At 43.0% G+C, this 17,438-nt stretch overlaps 1 protein-coding gene across 1 annotated transcript in view; it reads right to left on the bottom strand.

Moving 5' to 3' along the window:
* The window catches only part of GALM (galactose mutarotase), a 95,689-nt gene that overhangs the window by 46,358 nt on the left and 31,893 nt on the right, over positions 1-17,438 (bottom strand). Inside the window, exon 4 of the mRNA XM_082851877.1 lies at positions 4,393-4,638. Within this exon, the coding sequence (XP_082708003.1) occupies positions 4,393-4,582 (190 nt within the window). The 5' untranslated portion in view covers positions 4,583-4,638. The remainder of the gene's footprint in view (positions 1-4,392; positions 4,639-17,438) is intronic.

Below are 17,438 nucleotides of genomic sequence, written 5' to 3'. Positions count from 1 at the left end.
ACCACTTTCTGGCAACAATTAATAAGCCAATGGACGTAAGAAGCCCTTGGTTTAGATGAAGAGTTTTTAAGGATTAAACCACAAGGACAGCAGAAACCACTGCTCTCAACTGTCTCTGAGAAACTCTTCAGAACACATGAATTTTATACTATTTTCACATGTTACTAAGCTTTTAAATCAAGTGAGAATTACAAAACGTGATAGTCCCCAAATTCTGATTAGGACTAAAAAACTTGTTTTTGAAATGCAGAAAATACTGTTTTCCATGAAAAAGGGCAAAGTTTCTAGGTCGACAGGAATGCTGATTCAGTCGTCAGTTGCTGATGTAGGATAAAGGGTAGACAAAAAGTTTGTCCCTTTTTCTGGGCAAGGGACTGGCCAGAATATATTAATAAATGCTTAACCATGGGGTATGGCCCTGTCCACTCCTCAAACATCCCAAGGATCCCAGCTATGACACCCACCTCAGACAGCCCAAACTTCAGCACGAGTGCCCCAAATCTCAAATAAAATCACTCAGGATTCTCAGTCAAAAACTCCACACCTGAGTGACTTTCTTTCGGCTTTCTAAGGAAAATAAACACTAGTTTAATTGACAAGCACTTTTAGCATCCCAAATATTTTATATATTTTTAGATGGCTGCTGGTTGTCCCAGAGGAATCTCCATGCCATTTTGTGCACAGTTAACAAAGTGAAATAAAAAAGTTCAAGGAGTAAGAGGGAAGATATTTGGGGGCAAAGGAAGGAGAGGAGATTAAAATGATTAATTGTTCACTATAGTCAGACATGATAACAGCCAATAGCATTTTAATCCATTTGGTTCAAGTGAGGAAACAGATCTAGAGAGGTTAAATAACTTGCCCAAGGTCTCATAGCTTTAAGGGACAAAGCAGAGATTTTAAACTAGGAATCCTCAAAGCTCCTACAAGGACATTCTTGGGCATCTGTAATATTAAACTGCAACCTCTAAACTGGTCTCTTTTCCTCCCACCCCCTCTTATAAACGCAGGTGTTCTAAGAGCACTAAGTTTATTTTTTTCTAAGCTTTCCATAATGGCTCTCATGGCAGTAATAGCTGGGTGTTGGTGGCAACTGGGCAGAAGATGAAGGGGGAGGAATAGCATTGATTGCATGGGTAGGTTATTTACACCTCTGGCTTATAAGCAAATATCCTCATCACGGGTTTTGAAAGAAGTCATAATGACTGCAGGTGGGACCTGCAGATGAAAAACATTAAAAAATATTTTTAATACAAAAAATGGCAGAAAAAATACTTCACAGGAGGCATTACTGATTTTTCTAGCCTATAACTAAAGATCATATGATTTACCTCTTTAGAATTCTACAGAAGAAAGATCTCATTTTCCGAGGGAGAATTTGAACTATTCTGACCTCCAGTCATGGCCATCAGCCAAGTAGTTTATAAAATCTATCTGGGAAATTAGAGGTAGTTCACATCTAACCTGGCAATTACAAAAGGACCATGTCTCATGGAATTATCCATGCTTAGCTCTTCACCTTGGCTCAAAACATTTTTGGAGCATGGTAATGTGAAGATAACCCTTTACTCACTCTGTCACATCTTATTGCTTTAAATTATTTGCCTCAGTTTGTTTATATAATACTTACATACTCAGACGTTCTAAAATGTACAGTGAAAATCTAGCCTCCTTCCTGTCTCTGTACCCCAGCTACCCAGAGTCCCTTCTTAAAGACATCCTCTGTCGCCAATTTCTTAACATGGGTTTTAATACACTAGAATTGATCAAAATAGTAGCGGACCGCCATTTCACACTATTCTGATTGAGGCAGTTATGCTTCCTGTAATGACATATATGAAGTTCAACCTCGAAGATGGCTAAACATATCAGAAAGCCTCACTTGACATTCTAAATGCTTCTTTATCTTTTGAAAATAGCTTGCTCTCCTTTTTAAATAAGTAATTAAATTATCTAAATTATAGCATAGGATTGAAAATGTCTATCTTGATCTAGCACCTAGAATATTTTACTTTTTTTTTTTTTTTTTTGGCCACGCTACTACGCGGCTTGCCGGATCTTAGTTCCACGACCAGGGATGGAACCTGTGCTCCCTGCAGTGGAAGCTTGGAGTCCTAACCACTGGACCACCAGGGAATTCCCAGCACCTAGAATACTTTAGATGCTTTGATTCGGCCTGGCATTTTGTGGTGACTGTGACACATCCTGATAAGAGAATGCTATTTAACTTTCTCAAGAGACGTTAATAACATGGGGAACAATAGTCAATACAAGCTAGACCATTGTAATCTGAGGGGGGTCTATTTTTTTCTCCCTTTTAAGAACATTTGGGGATAATACTTTCTTCCACCTAGACTCCCACAAGATTCATAGACTCACAGAGACGACTGTATTCTTGCCCTCACAAAATAGGCACTTCTATGCCTGCTAAGAAACTGGTGCTTCCCAGGTGCCACATCATCATGGCACACGTTTCATATGAATTCCACAAAGATGCCTTGTGCTTTAAGGTCCATGTGACTCTTATATGAGAACTAAAATTAGTAAGAAGTGAGTGTGTGTATGAGTGGGAGGAGGGGAGGGGGAGGGTAGTTACCTCCTGAATGGTGAGAAAGAAGAGATGGAAATGGGGTGATTAAAGCAGATGCTCACTGCTTATCAACTCCAGTGCTTTACTGGCTCCGAAATTCTAGGTCATCTATCCAATTCTCCTTGGACTCCACTGGGCAATTTTGCACCAGTCAAGTTATCTCTTTGTGATTCTGGTTCAGCCTAGCAAATGGTTATGCTACTAACAGAGAGAGGTGACTCAGCAAAAGTGATTCTAAAGAATCCTCTTTTGTCACTTGTCAACTCTCTTGCTTTCTGACTCTGAAGACAGAAGATAGGAACACCACCCCCAGAAGTAGAAGGGGGCGTGGAGAGCAAGGGTAAGAGGAGCTGATTTCCCCCAGCCCCTGCACCTTCCTACCAGTGAGTCTCCTATAATAGACTCGCTGAAATCACCAAAGAAATTCTGCTGAAGGTTACCTACCTCCTTCTCCGAGCCAAGCTGTGGAGCCTCCAAAGGAGCTAAAGACAACCAACCAGAGGGCAAGGAATAGGATCCTCAGAAATATTTTTATGATACATTTTGCTAAGGAAATGAGCCAGTTTTATCCTCCTAAGGGAAAACCAATACTCTCAGGTTTCTTGACCTCCAACAATGAGCTATGTTACATATCTAAAGAACCAAACAGACAGTAAAACAGACACCTAAAGGAAAACCTCAAGCCTCCTCTTAACAGATTTCTCCCGTTGTGGAGCACAGGCTCCGGACGCACAGGCTCAGTGGCCATGGCTCACGGGCCCAGCCGCTCCGCGGCATGTGGGATCTTCCCGGACCGGGGCACGAACCCGTGTCCCCTGCATCGGCAGTTGCACTCTCAACCACTGCGCCACCAGGGAAGCCCCTCTTAACAAATTTTGTCCATGCCCCTACCACTGAGCAGAGAGAATTAATTCTCAAGCAGTTGCCCTCTGCTAACTTTATTTCAACCTCATTTTCTGTCTAGCTACTCGGGTGTGCCAAGAGATAGCAAGCACTATGTACATTTTCTTTTGCCCCAATCAAACTGCACTGTGAGTTATTTATTTACGCAAATATTTGGCTAAGGTCTATCTCCACATCTACGCTGCAAGCTGCATGATGATGGGGACCTGTCTCATTGAATGAGACAGTTGGATCAACAGTGTTTGAATGCAGGAATTAATACATGTTCTTAATTGTCTACGGATTCCCACAGAACAAAGTCCACCCTAGCTATAAGGAGACTCGTTTCTCGACAGTAAGTTGGTCTTCCTCATTCTTTCAGCACATAGTTATTGATCAGCCAGGGGGTGATCACAGACCAAAGCGGATAAGCTTCTGCACCCACTAAGCTTACCTTATGGAGCATTTCTGAAACAACCAGACCTCAAAGAGAATCTGATCAAGGAGAAAGGAAGTAGAAGACGCACGTCTTTGATCATTTTCCTTCTTCAGAAAGGGCAGGAGGAAGAGCAGGGGGCAACACCCGCTCTGGTCTGCACTTTCCCCTCCCCCCCTTACAAAGATCCGGCAGCTCAAAGATCGCTCCAGTGTTGCTGGAGTTTATCTTACCCTCAACTGACTTTTTAAATAAGACAAAGCCTGAATGTATAACCAGAGGCCCAGTCCTACGTCAGTTTCTATTCATTTTGTCTTTTTCCAAACACTGGATGGCAACACAGTGAGTTAGCCGGATCCAAGTACTCCTGATGGTCACAAGCTCCGTACTTCCCCTGCATCCCTGCATCCCGGGCAGGCTGTGTGGGGCAGTGTGCCAGGTGGAACTGGGGCCCGTCCGCAGCCCGGGGCGGAATTCAACCCACCTTCCAACTCAGCAAAGCCGAGCACCAAGTCTGAGGCTCTGCCCTGCCTGTCTTTAACCTCCAGGGCCGTGATGGTGCAGCCCCAGGAGATGATGTCTACTCTCAGCTGGTCTGACTGCAGCTGGAACTTCTCCACCGTCCCTGCCCCCAAGGGCAGGTCTCCAAAAACGGCTCTGGTCACCGAAACCATGGGGAAAGCCAGGGGTGTGCAGCTTCTCCAGGACCTTCGAACTCCCGCCGCCAAACCTGGAACGGCAGAAGTTTACTGGAGAAGGGGCGGGACACGGCTCAGACTCCTCCCTTTTCTTGCCTGGATTTAGGAAGTGACCGCTCCTGCAAAAAATATCCTCTGGGAGCTTTCTAAATCATTCCTTTGCCTGAGGGTGGCACGCAGGCAAAGTTTCCAGCCAGGCTGGCAATTTCCAGCTAGTTCCTTTCCTTTACTAACGCTGACTGCATTGCATGTTGGGAATGGTAGTCTTTGGAAGGTGAAATTGCATGTTGGGGCCTGTAGTCTTTCTAAACCCAAATCGTGAATCTGCAGGGTTCTGTTGCCTTCGCTGACACGAGGTTCTCAATATGCAATGATCTGCTCATTAATGGTGGCTAACTTTCAGATAAAACGCTGATTAATGAAGAGATCAGAATTAGGAATAGTGAGGGAAGGAAAAGTTGGGGGAGATTTTGGTTTTTAAGTTAACTCTTTGATCCAGACCGGAAAGAAGTATGGAGGTAATTTAGAGAAGGGGTAAATAATTGCAGGTTTCTCTGCACACTGACTGAAGATGCATTCTGTTTGTCCCGCACAAACAACTCTGAACATGTTTCTGCTGGAGCCACTGCCAACAGCCTGGACAGGGTCATGTGTAATGGATTAGGGCCTAGTTTATATGGAGGCAATCTCTGACTTTCTTTTCTTCGGGGAACCGGGAAAGGACCTTGGGTATATACCCCTTCTTGTTCCTGAAATCCAAAGTTCCTTTAAGAAGGGATTAAGGATAAATATTTATTAATGTCATATACTGTACTTTTATTATCTGCTTTCCATAAGCAGAAAAAGGCTTTAAGTGGGACTTCCCTGGCAGTCCAGTAGCTAAGACTCTGCGCTTCCAATGCAGGGGATGTGGGTTTGATCCCTGGTCAGGGAACTAAAATCCTGCATGCTGTGGGGCGTGGCCAACAACAACAACAACAAAAGGCTTTAAGTATGCACTGCTAGAAGGGAAAAGACACAGAGGTCATAAATAATAGTTATGCTTTGATGTGCCTCAGAATTATCTACAGAGATTTTTAAAATGCATATCCCCAGGCCCATACCTGGAATTATGGATTCTGTGAGTCTAGGGTGAAACTCAGGAATCTGCTTTTTTCACAGGTTCCTCAGGTTATTCTTATGCAGTTTATCTGCGACCAGACTTTGAGCAATATTGCTCCAGCTTTTGATGGCTAATCTCAGATTTTTTTTCCCTCTGATGGCAGAAGACTAAGATAGAGCTACCAAAAGCCTTAATAGGATTGTCAGATAAAATACAGGGGCCTGGGTTATTTCTTTGCTAAATCTGTCCAGATAGTACTGGGCCTAGGAAGGCGGAGGATTCTGGAAGCCTGACGACATGTTTTACTTGACCATCTGTATACTCAACTCAACTTTGCTTGACACTGCTTTTGATTTGATTCCTAGATACTTCAGAGGGGATCCAACTAGACTGTGGTGAACGCCAAAATGCGTCTATGACTAGGAAATTAGGAGAATTGGGATCCCATTCCTGGAATCAGATGCTAATAAAACATAACAGTCTCTCAGCCCTGTCTGTGTAGTTTGAAGGAATACTTAACATTCTTGCCACAAAGCCTCAATTCTCATTCATGAATCAGGGGAATTCTGATAGCAAAGGAAAAAGAGAGCTTGCAGCAAGCTTCAGTGAAGCATAACATATAATAACAAAAAGACCCAAACAAGTCAAATTATAGACTGCACTGCACTCATACAATAACGGGTAGGCACTCCTGGTGCTGCTTCATCAGAAATTCTCATAAACTCTGCCACCCTCATCAGCCCACTTAACATTTATGTGTATGCTGATTCATACACAAGCCCTTTCTGCAATGCTGTATTAGCAAGGATGTCTTAGAATCTCTTCTGTGAGCAGGAAGACCGAATTTTCTTTTCTCGGCCACCAGTTCTCAATGTTCTGCCAAGCTCATGTTGTCACAGAAATAAATAAATGCATCTGGATGGCCAAAGCCAAGTGTCACCAGTGGGTGTCTTGTAGCTTGGCTTGTTGGAAAATGAAACATACCATGATGTCTCTCTAAGAGCTACACTTCTTGATTTCATTTTCCTTTAGCTTTGAAGGGTTTAACATATTGTCCCCAATAGGACTACTTTGTGCTAAGTCAGGTGTCAGGCACAAATCTTGATTTTTCTTACCAAAATATCTTATGTTCTTAATCTCACAGTGCTAATTTAAAGGAATATCTGTGCACTTAAAAAGGAGAAGAAGGGGCTTCCCTGGTGGCGCAGTGGTTGAGAGTCCACCTGCCGATGCTGGGGACGTGGGTTCGTGCCCTGGTCCGGGAAGATCCCACATGCCGCGGAGCATGAGCCATGGCCGCTGAGCCTGCGCGTCTGGAGCCTGTGCTCTGCAATGGGAGAGGCCACAACGGTGAGAGGCCCACGTACCGCAAAAAAAAAAAAAAAAAAAAAAAAGGAGAGGAAGAAGGAGGAGGAGAAGAAGCTGAAATCTAAGGAAATATTCTCCATCCCAAATGTTGGATTGGGTTAAAAGCAAGGTAGTAATCTTGAGAATGATGAGAATGAAGCATTGTCAAATTTAGGGGGTATTTACATTTATGTGGGGGATAGGGGCTGAGGGTAAGGTTATGAGGCAAAGGGAGTAGGAACTGTGACATTTAAGTCAAAGAGGAGTTACTTAAAGTGGATACCTTTTCTTTCAACCAGAGAGTGAGGTATCAGGGTGGACAGGTCAAGAATAAGGTCTGTTTTTCTTCTCAGCTGGAGGTTAGTCCCCAAAGCTGAATTCTAGGAGAGTCAGGAATGAGGAATCAAGGCCCTTGCTCCCTGGGCCCCACCTCCTCTTTCTACACAGAAACTGCAGGTGGGCTGTTCCTAGGACCCATTAGACCCTGAGTCCATAAAGATGTCTCCAAAACCTTAAGCTATTGACAGCCTGCTATGCAGAGCAAACTCTCTGAGATATAATAATAGTAAACTCTCTGAGCTATAATAATAAAACCAACTCACAATACCTCACAGTTTGTCAAAAAAGAGACCTAGAATAGATTCTCTTCAGTCAGGTTGATACATTACCATCCTCCTGTTTCCTTTCTCTTTGCTCAGAACTCCAGTGATGTTTACTGTCAGTTCTCTTTATCAGGTGCTCAGTATACACTGTGTTAGATCATCCCTGATCTTTCCATGAATACATTTTGTTGTTGTTATTGTTTATTCAACTGTTGGCTCCCTGACTCAGTTTTTTTACATATATGTTTTATAACCCAAACAACACTATATTTGGTTTCAGATGAAAACTACTTGTATCTGGAAACCAGGCAGACTTGGGAGAATGCAATCAAGTTCATGAGAGGTAGGATTCTTCACAGTTCAATTCATCTCCATTTCATCAACAGTTTTGAAGGAGCTGCTGGGGAAGGTATTATGGGGACAGGTGAGAAGTTGCTGAGGAAGATAGATAAGTTTTGCTGTATGACATGTTCATTTATCAAATAGTCAATAAGTATATGCCAGGCACTGTGCTAAGTGCTGGTTGTACACTGGTAGGTAAAACATGATCTTTGCCTTCAAGATGTTTACAGTCTAAAGTGATATAATGTTCATCTCTATCTTCCATAAAAACTTCAGTAAAATCTTCAAAATTCAATTCATAGTCAATGCTAGATGAAACAAAGTACTGGGACTGGCCTCAAGATAGCTATAATTTCAGGCTTGCCCAAAGATGATCAGCCATATTGGGAATATTTTAGAATTCCCTAGCACCAAGAACAGTGACAGGCAATTTTAGATGCTCAATAAATAATTATTCAACAAATACATCATACATTTATATATACAATTTTCTAGTGGAGAATTGGTTCTGGTGCCAGAAAACCCAGGTTCATGAGGCAACAGAACTTACTGTCTGGGCAATTTGTTCAACCACTTTGGACCTCAGTTTCCTCACCTATGAAATGGGAATAATATCACATGTTTGACCCATCCAATTGTTAATTGATCACTAGTAAATATTAAGTACTAAAAATTTACTGAGCACCGTGATAAGCACCCCTATGAGTCAGACACTATTACCTTATACAGAAATTGAGACTTAGAGAGATTAAGTAACTTGTTCAAAATCACATGGGTCAGGAAACCAAGATTTGACCCCGGGCTCCTTGACTACAGAGATAGGAGCATTTAACCACTTCCTTATATGCTGCCTAGAATTGTGGTCAACTGAGAACATGGATTCCAAAGCACTAACTGAATACTAAAACGTCACACTAATGTAAAATATTCATCTTCTAATTTTATGGTAATTGCAAGTTTTAAAATATCAGTTTCTGGAATTAGGTCACATTGGGTTCAAGAGGGCATTGTATTCACTTACTGTAGGTAAAGAAGGACCCAAGGAGAAGAACTAGTCCTTGGCACCCAAAGACTCTGGAAACTAGGCACTCGTCACCTCTGGACCTATTATATATTCATTTTTTATTTGTTATTATGTCTCCTGCCAAGAAAATGAAGCTCCAAGAGAGCTGGAAATTTCACTGCTGCATCCCAGTACCTAGAACAGATTAGTAGATGACTAAAAAAATATTTGTTTAGTGAATGTTTGAGTGCTAGAAAGGATGTGAAGCATCTCTTTTACAAAGCTGGTGAAAGTCTCAAGTGATAAAACTCTGGAGGACAGCTTGTCAATATCTAGTAAAGTCAAAGTACATATAACTCAGCAATGGTCCATAACCAAGCAATTATATTCCTTGGAATATACCGTAGATGATCTTTTGCATATAGGCATAAGAATATTTATGGCAGGGTTTCCCTGGTGGCGCAGTGGTTGAGAGTCCACCTGCCGATGCAGGGGACACGGGTTCGTGCCCCGGTCTGGGAAGATCCCACATGCTGCGGAGCAGCTAGGCCCGTGAGCCATGGCTGCTGAGCCTGTGTGTCCAGAGCCTGTGCTCCACAACAGGAGAGGCCACAACGGTGAGAGGCTGGCGTACCGCAAAAACAACAACAACAATATTTATGGCAGTAGTATGCATAAGAATGAAAATTTGGTTAAAAAAAAAAGAATAAAAATTTGGAAACAACCTAAGTTCCATCAATTGAAAAGTGAGTAAAAATATTGTGGTAGGGGACTTCCCTGGTGGTCCAGTGGTTAAGAATAGGTCTTGCAATGCAGGGGACGCTGGTTCGATCCCTGGTCAGGGAACTATGATCCCACATGCCCCAGGGCAGCTAAGCCCTCACTCGCCGCAACTACTGAGCCCATGTGCTCTGAAGCCTGCAAGCCACAACTAGAGAGAAGCCCGCGCACCACAACTGAGAGCCCGCACGCTGCAACAAAAGACCTGAGCTGCAACTAAGACCTGACGCAGCCAAAATAAATAAATAAATATTTTAAAAAATATATTGTGGTAGATCTATGTAATGGAATATAACATAACAGGAAAACGAATGCACTAGGGCTCCACAGGACCTCAAGCATGAATTTCATATTTATGATGTTAAGGGAGAAATAAATCACTGGCAGAAGGATGCAGATATATCATTTATATCAAATACAAAAATTTGTAAAATAAACTAGATCTCCCAGAATTTGAGCCATTAGTCCAGGGTCATTTAGCTTGGTAAGTTGTACAGCTAGGATCTGAACCCAGAGCACTTTCCATTATATCAAAATGCTTCTGGTAAACACTGAAAGGCAGATATGGATTAGACCTTCGCAGAGCTCTGGCAACCTTATTGATTGATCTTTTCTTAGCTTGAGTCAGTTGTGGTGCCAAGCGAATGGCCTGGAGGGTGAGGTATTTTCTTCTCCTCATTCTTTGATATGAATAATAGATGTTTAAGCAAAATTACGTAAAGCAGCTTTAGAACAAGTCCCTCATCCATTACCTCTGGCTTGACTGTAGCACCTATTTATATGAATTCTGGAGCCACAGCTAGCCTGAGCACATTCTTTGCTTTTATACAGACTAGATAGCCACTTCTAGGTAGCTTTTGTGACAGCAATACCTTCAAGAGTCAAAACTCTTTTATTTCTCAAGGTATAAACCACCTCAAGCCTGGCTTAGGCAAAAAAGGGAATTTATTGGCTAAAGATAGCGAAAAGTCTAGAGATGTTCAGGCATGTTCAGGTATGGCTGGATCTGGGTTAAAACTATGTCAGTAGGACTTGGTATTTCTCTTCCTCTTGGTTCTGTTTCCACTGCATTGGCCCTATTTCCAGGACTGCTTTTTCTATATATGATTTCTAGCATCCCCAGGCTTATATTATCCTATGATAGCAATCTTAAAATAAATCAAACTTCACATTCCCAATAATATCAATAAAAGTCCCAGTACTGAATCTCACTCGGTCATGTGCTCTTCTGAACCAATTACCTGCTGCTTGGTAGGGTGAAGTCAGGCTGACCCAACAAAATGGACTAGGAAAGTCCGGGGGTGGGAGGGGGAAGGTAATTCCCCAAGGAAAAATCTGAATGCTATTCCCAAAGAGAAAATGGGTGCTGATCAGGCAAAAACAATGTGTGTCCACCAAAAAGAGTAATGTCATTAGAGTGTTAGAAGTTGGAAATAAAAAATAACTACACAGGGAAGAATGTAAATTGATACAGCCCTTATGGAAAACCGTATGGAGGTTCCTTAAAAAACTAAAAGTAGAACTACCATATGACCCAGCAATCCCACTACTGGGCATATACCCAGAGAAAACCATAATTCAAAAAAAAGGATATGCACTCCAGTGTTCATAGCAGCATTATTTACAATAGCCAGGACATGGAAGCAACCTAAATGCCCATTGACAGAGGAATGGATAAAGAAGATGTGGTACATATATACAATGGAATATTACTCAGCCATAAAAAGGAATGTAATTGGGTCATTTGCAGAGATGTGGATGGACTTGGAGAGTGTCATACAGCGTGAAGTAAGTCAGAAAGAGAATAGCAAATATTGTATAATAATGCACATATGTGGAATCTAGAAAAATGGTATAGATGATCTTAGTTGCAAAGCAGAAATAGAGACGCAGACGTAGAGAACAAATGTATGGATACCAAGGGGGAAAGGGCTCGGGTGGGAGGAATTGGGAGACTGGGACTGACACATATACATTATTGATACTATGTATAAAATGGACAACTGATGGGAACATGCTGTATAGCACAGGGAACTCACCTAGTGCACTGCAGTAACCTAAACGGGAGGGAAGTCCAAAAGGGAGGGGATATCTGTTATGTGTATGGCTGATTCATTTTGTTGTGCAGTGGAAGCTAACACAACATTGTAAAGCAACCATACTCCAACAAAAATTAATTTAAAAAGATAACTACAAGGCTTCCCTAGTGGCGCAGTGGTTGAGAGTCCGCCTGCCGATGCAGGGGACACGGGTTTGTGCCCCGGTCCGGGAAGATCCCACATGCCACGGAGAGGCTGGGCCCGTGAGCCATGGCCGCTGAGCCTGCGTGTCCAGAGCCTGTGCTCCGCAATGGGAGAGGCCACAACAGTGAGAGGCCCGCATACCGCAAAAAAAAACAAACAAAAAAACACAAAAAACTACACAGGGAATTCTTGTAGAGAGTTCAAGCATTTAGAATATTTTGACACATCAGAATACCTGTGTCTCATGAAGAGCTTTCAACATTTTGTCAGTGCTTTCAGTAGCAGGTGTTGCCACATCCTCACATCTATTCTTGTTTTACTTTTGCCTTGGTCTCTTGACTAATGTGGTACTGACGCAAACTTGCTCGTAACTTTCTCAACATTTCTCAATTACCCTTCGGTTTTTCAAAGGACAAGAGCCACCAACATTCTAGAAAGAATGTTAGCTTAGATCCAGTCTAGTCTGAAGCACATTAATCTTTGCCTTGTCTGAAGACAAGGTGGATCAAGGAATTGCTCTCCAAGTTTATCTGAACTCCATCCCTCATAATATGGAAACATATCAAAAATCATGGGTGAATATAATTCTTGGCATAAAATAGCATTCAAAAAACATTTTAAGGGACTTCCCTGGTGTCCAGTGGTTAAGACTCCACGCTTCCACTGCAGGAGGCACAGGCCCAATCCCTGATAGGGGAATTAAGATACCGCGCTGCGGTGCGGACAAAAAAAAAAAAATTTTTTTTAAGATATCTTACTCAAATAAATGTGGAACATTCGCTCTCATGATCTTGCCTGCCTGATTCAGTAAGCTTTGATTCAGTCCGTTCCATATCTGCTAACCATGGGAACCAGTCATAGTGTGATCTTAATTCCTTAATTCCTATATGCTACGTCACTTGTTCAAGAGGTCCCAACACTTTTATAATTTCCTGCTTTTGAATGGATCACATTTGGCTCAGCTTGAATGATAAATTTCTGACAAGATGTAATAAGCAGTTTTTTTTTGCCAAATCAGAACTTCAAAAAATTACTCTTTGATTCGTTAGAATTATATTTGGCTGCCTGTAACAGACATCCAAAATGATAGTGGCTTAAAAGAGATACAAGTTGATTTCTTTCCTAAAAACAGTCCAGTGGTAGGTATGTGAAGTTCTGGGGGTTTACTTTACTTGAAAGCTAATAAATTGCTGTTTCGTGGATGCTGGCTGAAGATACAAGATTCCTAGGTCTGAGACAAAAAATTTTATTACTCACTGCATCCAAGCATCATGGGCATCATGTAGGTGCTGGTTCCTCATGCCTTTCAAAACCCACGGAGGGGTACTTCCCTGGCGGTCCAGTGGTTAAGACTCCCAGCGCAGGGGGCACGGGTTCAATCCCTGGTCGGGGAACTAAGATCCCGCATGCTGCGTGGTGCGGCCAAAAAAAACCCATGGAGGCAGCATGGAGGGACAAAGATGGACACTCTACATATAGTGGGTTTGCATTTCAACTGAAATCTACCACTTTTACAGTGGCTGGTAAGCAAGCCTGCTCTTTGTCTGAGAGAAGACGTTACATTATCTCTTGAGCCTGTTGATTGCAAACTCAACTCTGAGAAATGATTGGCTAAAAGCAGTCAAGGTCTTGCATTGCTGGCATACCCAAAAGGGATGTTCAGGGATGCTCAGGCTCACCACTGCTTGTTTCAACAGGTGGTCCAAGGTTGGGATGGCAGCTCTGCTCAATATGGTCATCTGGGACCTAGGCTCCCTCTAACTTGTTGCTTCATCATCTGTAGGGTGTGGCCTAAAGTCCACTTGGCCAAGGAGATATGCTACCATGTCCACAATTAGAGGAACAGGGTGGAGGAGAGGAGACAGGGAGAGGAACTGTTGGAGAAAGGGCAGCCCCCCTCCCTTTAAGAACACATCCTGAAAGTTCTATACTTCACTTCCCTTCATCTCCCATTGGCCACAGTGTATTCACATAACCATATCAAAGTTCAGGGTATGTTGGGAAATGTATAATCTTTATTCTAGGTATTCTATTAATGTAGTATAAAGGAGAAGACATTGGAGAATAAGTGGCACTCTGCCACATTCTTTACTAAAAGTTGGTGGTATTTAAATAAATACTTTCCAGGGACCTTAGAGGGTTGCTAATCACCACTTCGTTCCTCCCATTCTTTGTACATAATGAGAATCTGACCCTGTGGCTTGGGTGGGTACTGGTCGCAGCCAGATATCGATGAGTACACACTCGGGATGGGACTACAGGTATCAGATACTCTACAGGCACTGCCCAAAGTGAGAACACAGAGGAATCATATGACTTCCAAGGATCTGGAAAATGACAGAGATTTTACTCCAGATGATGGTGTGTTTGTGAGTATGGTGCTAGAGACTCCAAGGATCAAAGTTGCAAGGTCTGGAAGAGCTCTACTTGGAGAAGTTTATTATGCCCAGAAGGTGGGTGGTGCAGCTTGGGAACCATTTTCAAGAGCCCAAGCCACACAGGATTTCCCCCCATCCCTCACATAAGTGGATCCTGTAAAAGACGTGGAGAACTCCAAGTCAGTCAGCCCAGGACAAGGGCTATTTCTGTCATGGAAGAGGAGACAGAACCACAGTTGGAGGGAGGGATTTCCAAGAGTCAGTGTTGACGCAGTATAGTGACAGTAAGGAATTTCCCAAGGCCATCTGACTGGGAGTTGCTTGGGGCACTATCCTAAGTAGTACCCAGCTGAGGTCCCTGGGATGACCTTGTAGCTGGCAGGTGTTCTCTACTAGTTAGTGGTGGCTCTGGCCTTCTAGTCTCGGGGAAGCTTCTCCTTCATGGAAGACTTGAGCCTCTGCTCAAAGTAGAAGCATTTGGCCAGTTCATTCTACTTGGACTTCAGCACATTGCCGCAGTCACCTCCCTTGATTTTGTACCATCTCTTACCAAACTGACTGTGTCTCTCTCCCTGCAGGTGGGTAAGACAATTATGGACCAGGTTAACTTTGTCCTGAACAGGGTTCTGGCAGAAGAAATCCTTGTCAAAAATTATCACATATTAAAAAAAAAAAAAAGACTAAGAATGAGGCCCTTAGAATGGTCTCAGGTACATCAGCAGATATACCAAGATGTGTGGCATTGACTGATGAAACTATGTGGGTTCTCTAGGAAGAGAGAGAGAGCAGAGAAGGCAAGGAAGTGAGGGGATAGCATTTTAACAGCAAACGCTGGGGGCACAGGAGGCCTATCAGATGTGAGGCCAGGATGGAAAGGCTTATCAGAAAAGACTTTACCTGGACTCCTGGGGCACATTCCAGTGGAAATTGCTATGTGAGTTTATGGCAGCAACTTTGGGGCACTGGTAAATAGCCAAGAGGAACAGAGGCAGAGAATCTAGCTAGAGGGAAGGGGCCTGGCAAACACTAATGGCCAGGCTCCAAAGGTTACGGGGCAGCTCAGGCAGGGTCCAGCCAGAGTCAAGGCAGTCAGCTAGTCCATAGATGATTCCAGTAGATGAGCTCGTACCCTACTGTAAAGCGGGCCTTTTGCTCCTTGGTTTGTTGGAGACTGTCTTCTGGGCGTGCTGTGGATTACAGTCAGCAAGTCAGAAGCCTATAGGCAAATTCTGCCCTCCTTTTGGGTAGGCTTGAACAGGGAAAATTTTAGCCCTACTTCTATTCCTCTTCGAAAGGTCAACACTGAATTTAGGTCAGAGAATTGCAGCGGAATTGGCTGTTTCTTCTGGGCTCAACCACATTCTATAAAGAAGTGTGGTTATACAAGGGCCAGGTGAAGTCAAGAGGACACAGAATGTGACAGGCCCCTGTGTAGTGTTTTTTTTCTGACACCACTTCTGATACGAAATGTGTGCTGTTTTTCCACATACCAACCAATTCTATGACACTAATTGAGTGCCCAACAATTCAATTCAATTCTGACACTAACTACCTAGAATTAGGGTAAGGTCCCATGAGTTAAGGGGCTCACTCCCACATGACTGCCCCTACTTCAGACCAGCTGCAAATGGGGTATGCAGGCTACCCACTCTTCTGCCTGGCTAACTACAGATTTGGGAGTTCCCACGAGCTCCCCTCAGGTTTTTTTTTTTTTTAATTTTATTTATTTATTTTTTTATACAGCAGGTTCTTATTAGTTATCTATCTTATACATATTAGTGTATACATGTCAATCCCAATCTCCCAGTTCATCCCACCACCACCCCCCCGCCACTTTTCCCCCTTGGTGTCCATCCCCTCAGGTTTGATAATATTCTAGAATGACTCATAAAACTCAGGAAAAACACTTTACTTACATCTACCAGTTCCTTATAAAGGATATAACTCAGGAACAACCAAATGGAAGAGATGTGTCAGAGAAGAAAAAAAATTTCCCTTACCCTTCTAGGTTCTTCTGGTTGGTCTAAGAATTAAATTGACATGAGAAAGATTAACAGGAGAAAATCAAACAAAAATTTAATAACATGTATACATGGGAGAGGCCAAGGAAAACTGAGTAACTCACCAAAATGGCCAGAACCCTCACCTTAAACACCATCTTCAGTTAGAGACAAAAGAGGATGTTGGGGGTAGTGGTTTGGGACTCTAAAGGGGAGGAAGGCAATTAGCATGAGGTGGAAAAGCAAATGTTTGTTGGTAAACAAATGTTTGCTGGGCCATGCAGAGACAGTGGGACACAGAGAGGAATTTTAACAAACAGACTTTGCTAGGTTCCTCTCTGCCAGTCATACTTAGTTCATGCTATAGTTATCTATGGTGATAGCTCCCTCCCTGGAACAGGGCCTCTACATTCTTTAGGCAGTTAGGGGGAAGGTCAAAAGTTCTTCCTAAGTCTTTTGGGCCTTGATAGTTTTCAGTTCAGAATAATCTGCATGTCAAGAGATATTTTGGGGTGGCAAATTTTGCTCCCCTACAGATGCATAGGGCCAGTTATAGGGGATGGGGGTGGGGAGTGGGGATTGGCACAGAGCTTCCATGCTCTCTCCTGTCGTGCCATCTTCCCAGCACATGAATGTGTTCACCAACTTGCAAACCCATGGAACTTATTTTTTAGGTTTTTAATCAAGGGTTTATTAGCTAGGCATGATTAATTAAATTACTGGCCATTGGTGATTGAACTTAGTCTCCACCTCTCTCCCTCCCTGCGGAGGTCAGGGGCTGGGGCTGAAAGTCTAGCCCTTTCATCACTTGGTTGGTTTTTCTTGTGACCAGTCCCCATCCTGAAGCTATCTAGTGTGGGTCCCCCCCACTTAATCCCCCTAAGGGTTACCACATTAGCATAAGACACTCATCACTCAAGAGAGTCCAAGGATTTGGGAGCTTTGTGCCAGGAACTGGAGACAAAGACCAAATAATTTTTTATTATTACCACAGCCCTCAACTGGGCCCCACCACCCACTCTGTCTACCAGAATA

Source organism: Leucopleurus acutus (genome assembly GCF_964270905.1).
Source record: "Leucopleurus acutus genome assembly, chromosome: 12".
NCBI lineage: Eukaryota > Metazoa > Chordata > Mammalia > Artiodactyla > Delphinidae > Leucopleurus > Leucopleurus acutus.
This window is presented reverse-complemented; position numbering and strand designations above follow the sequence as displayed.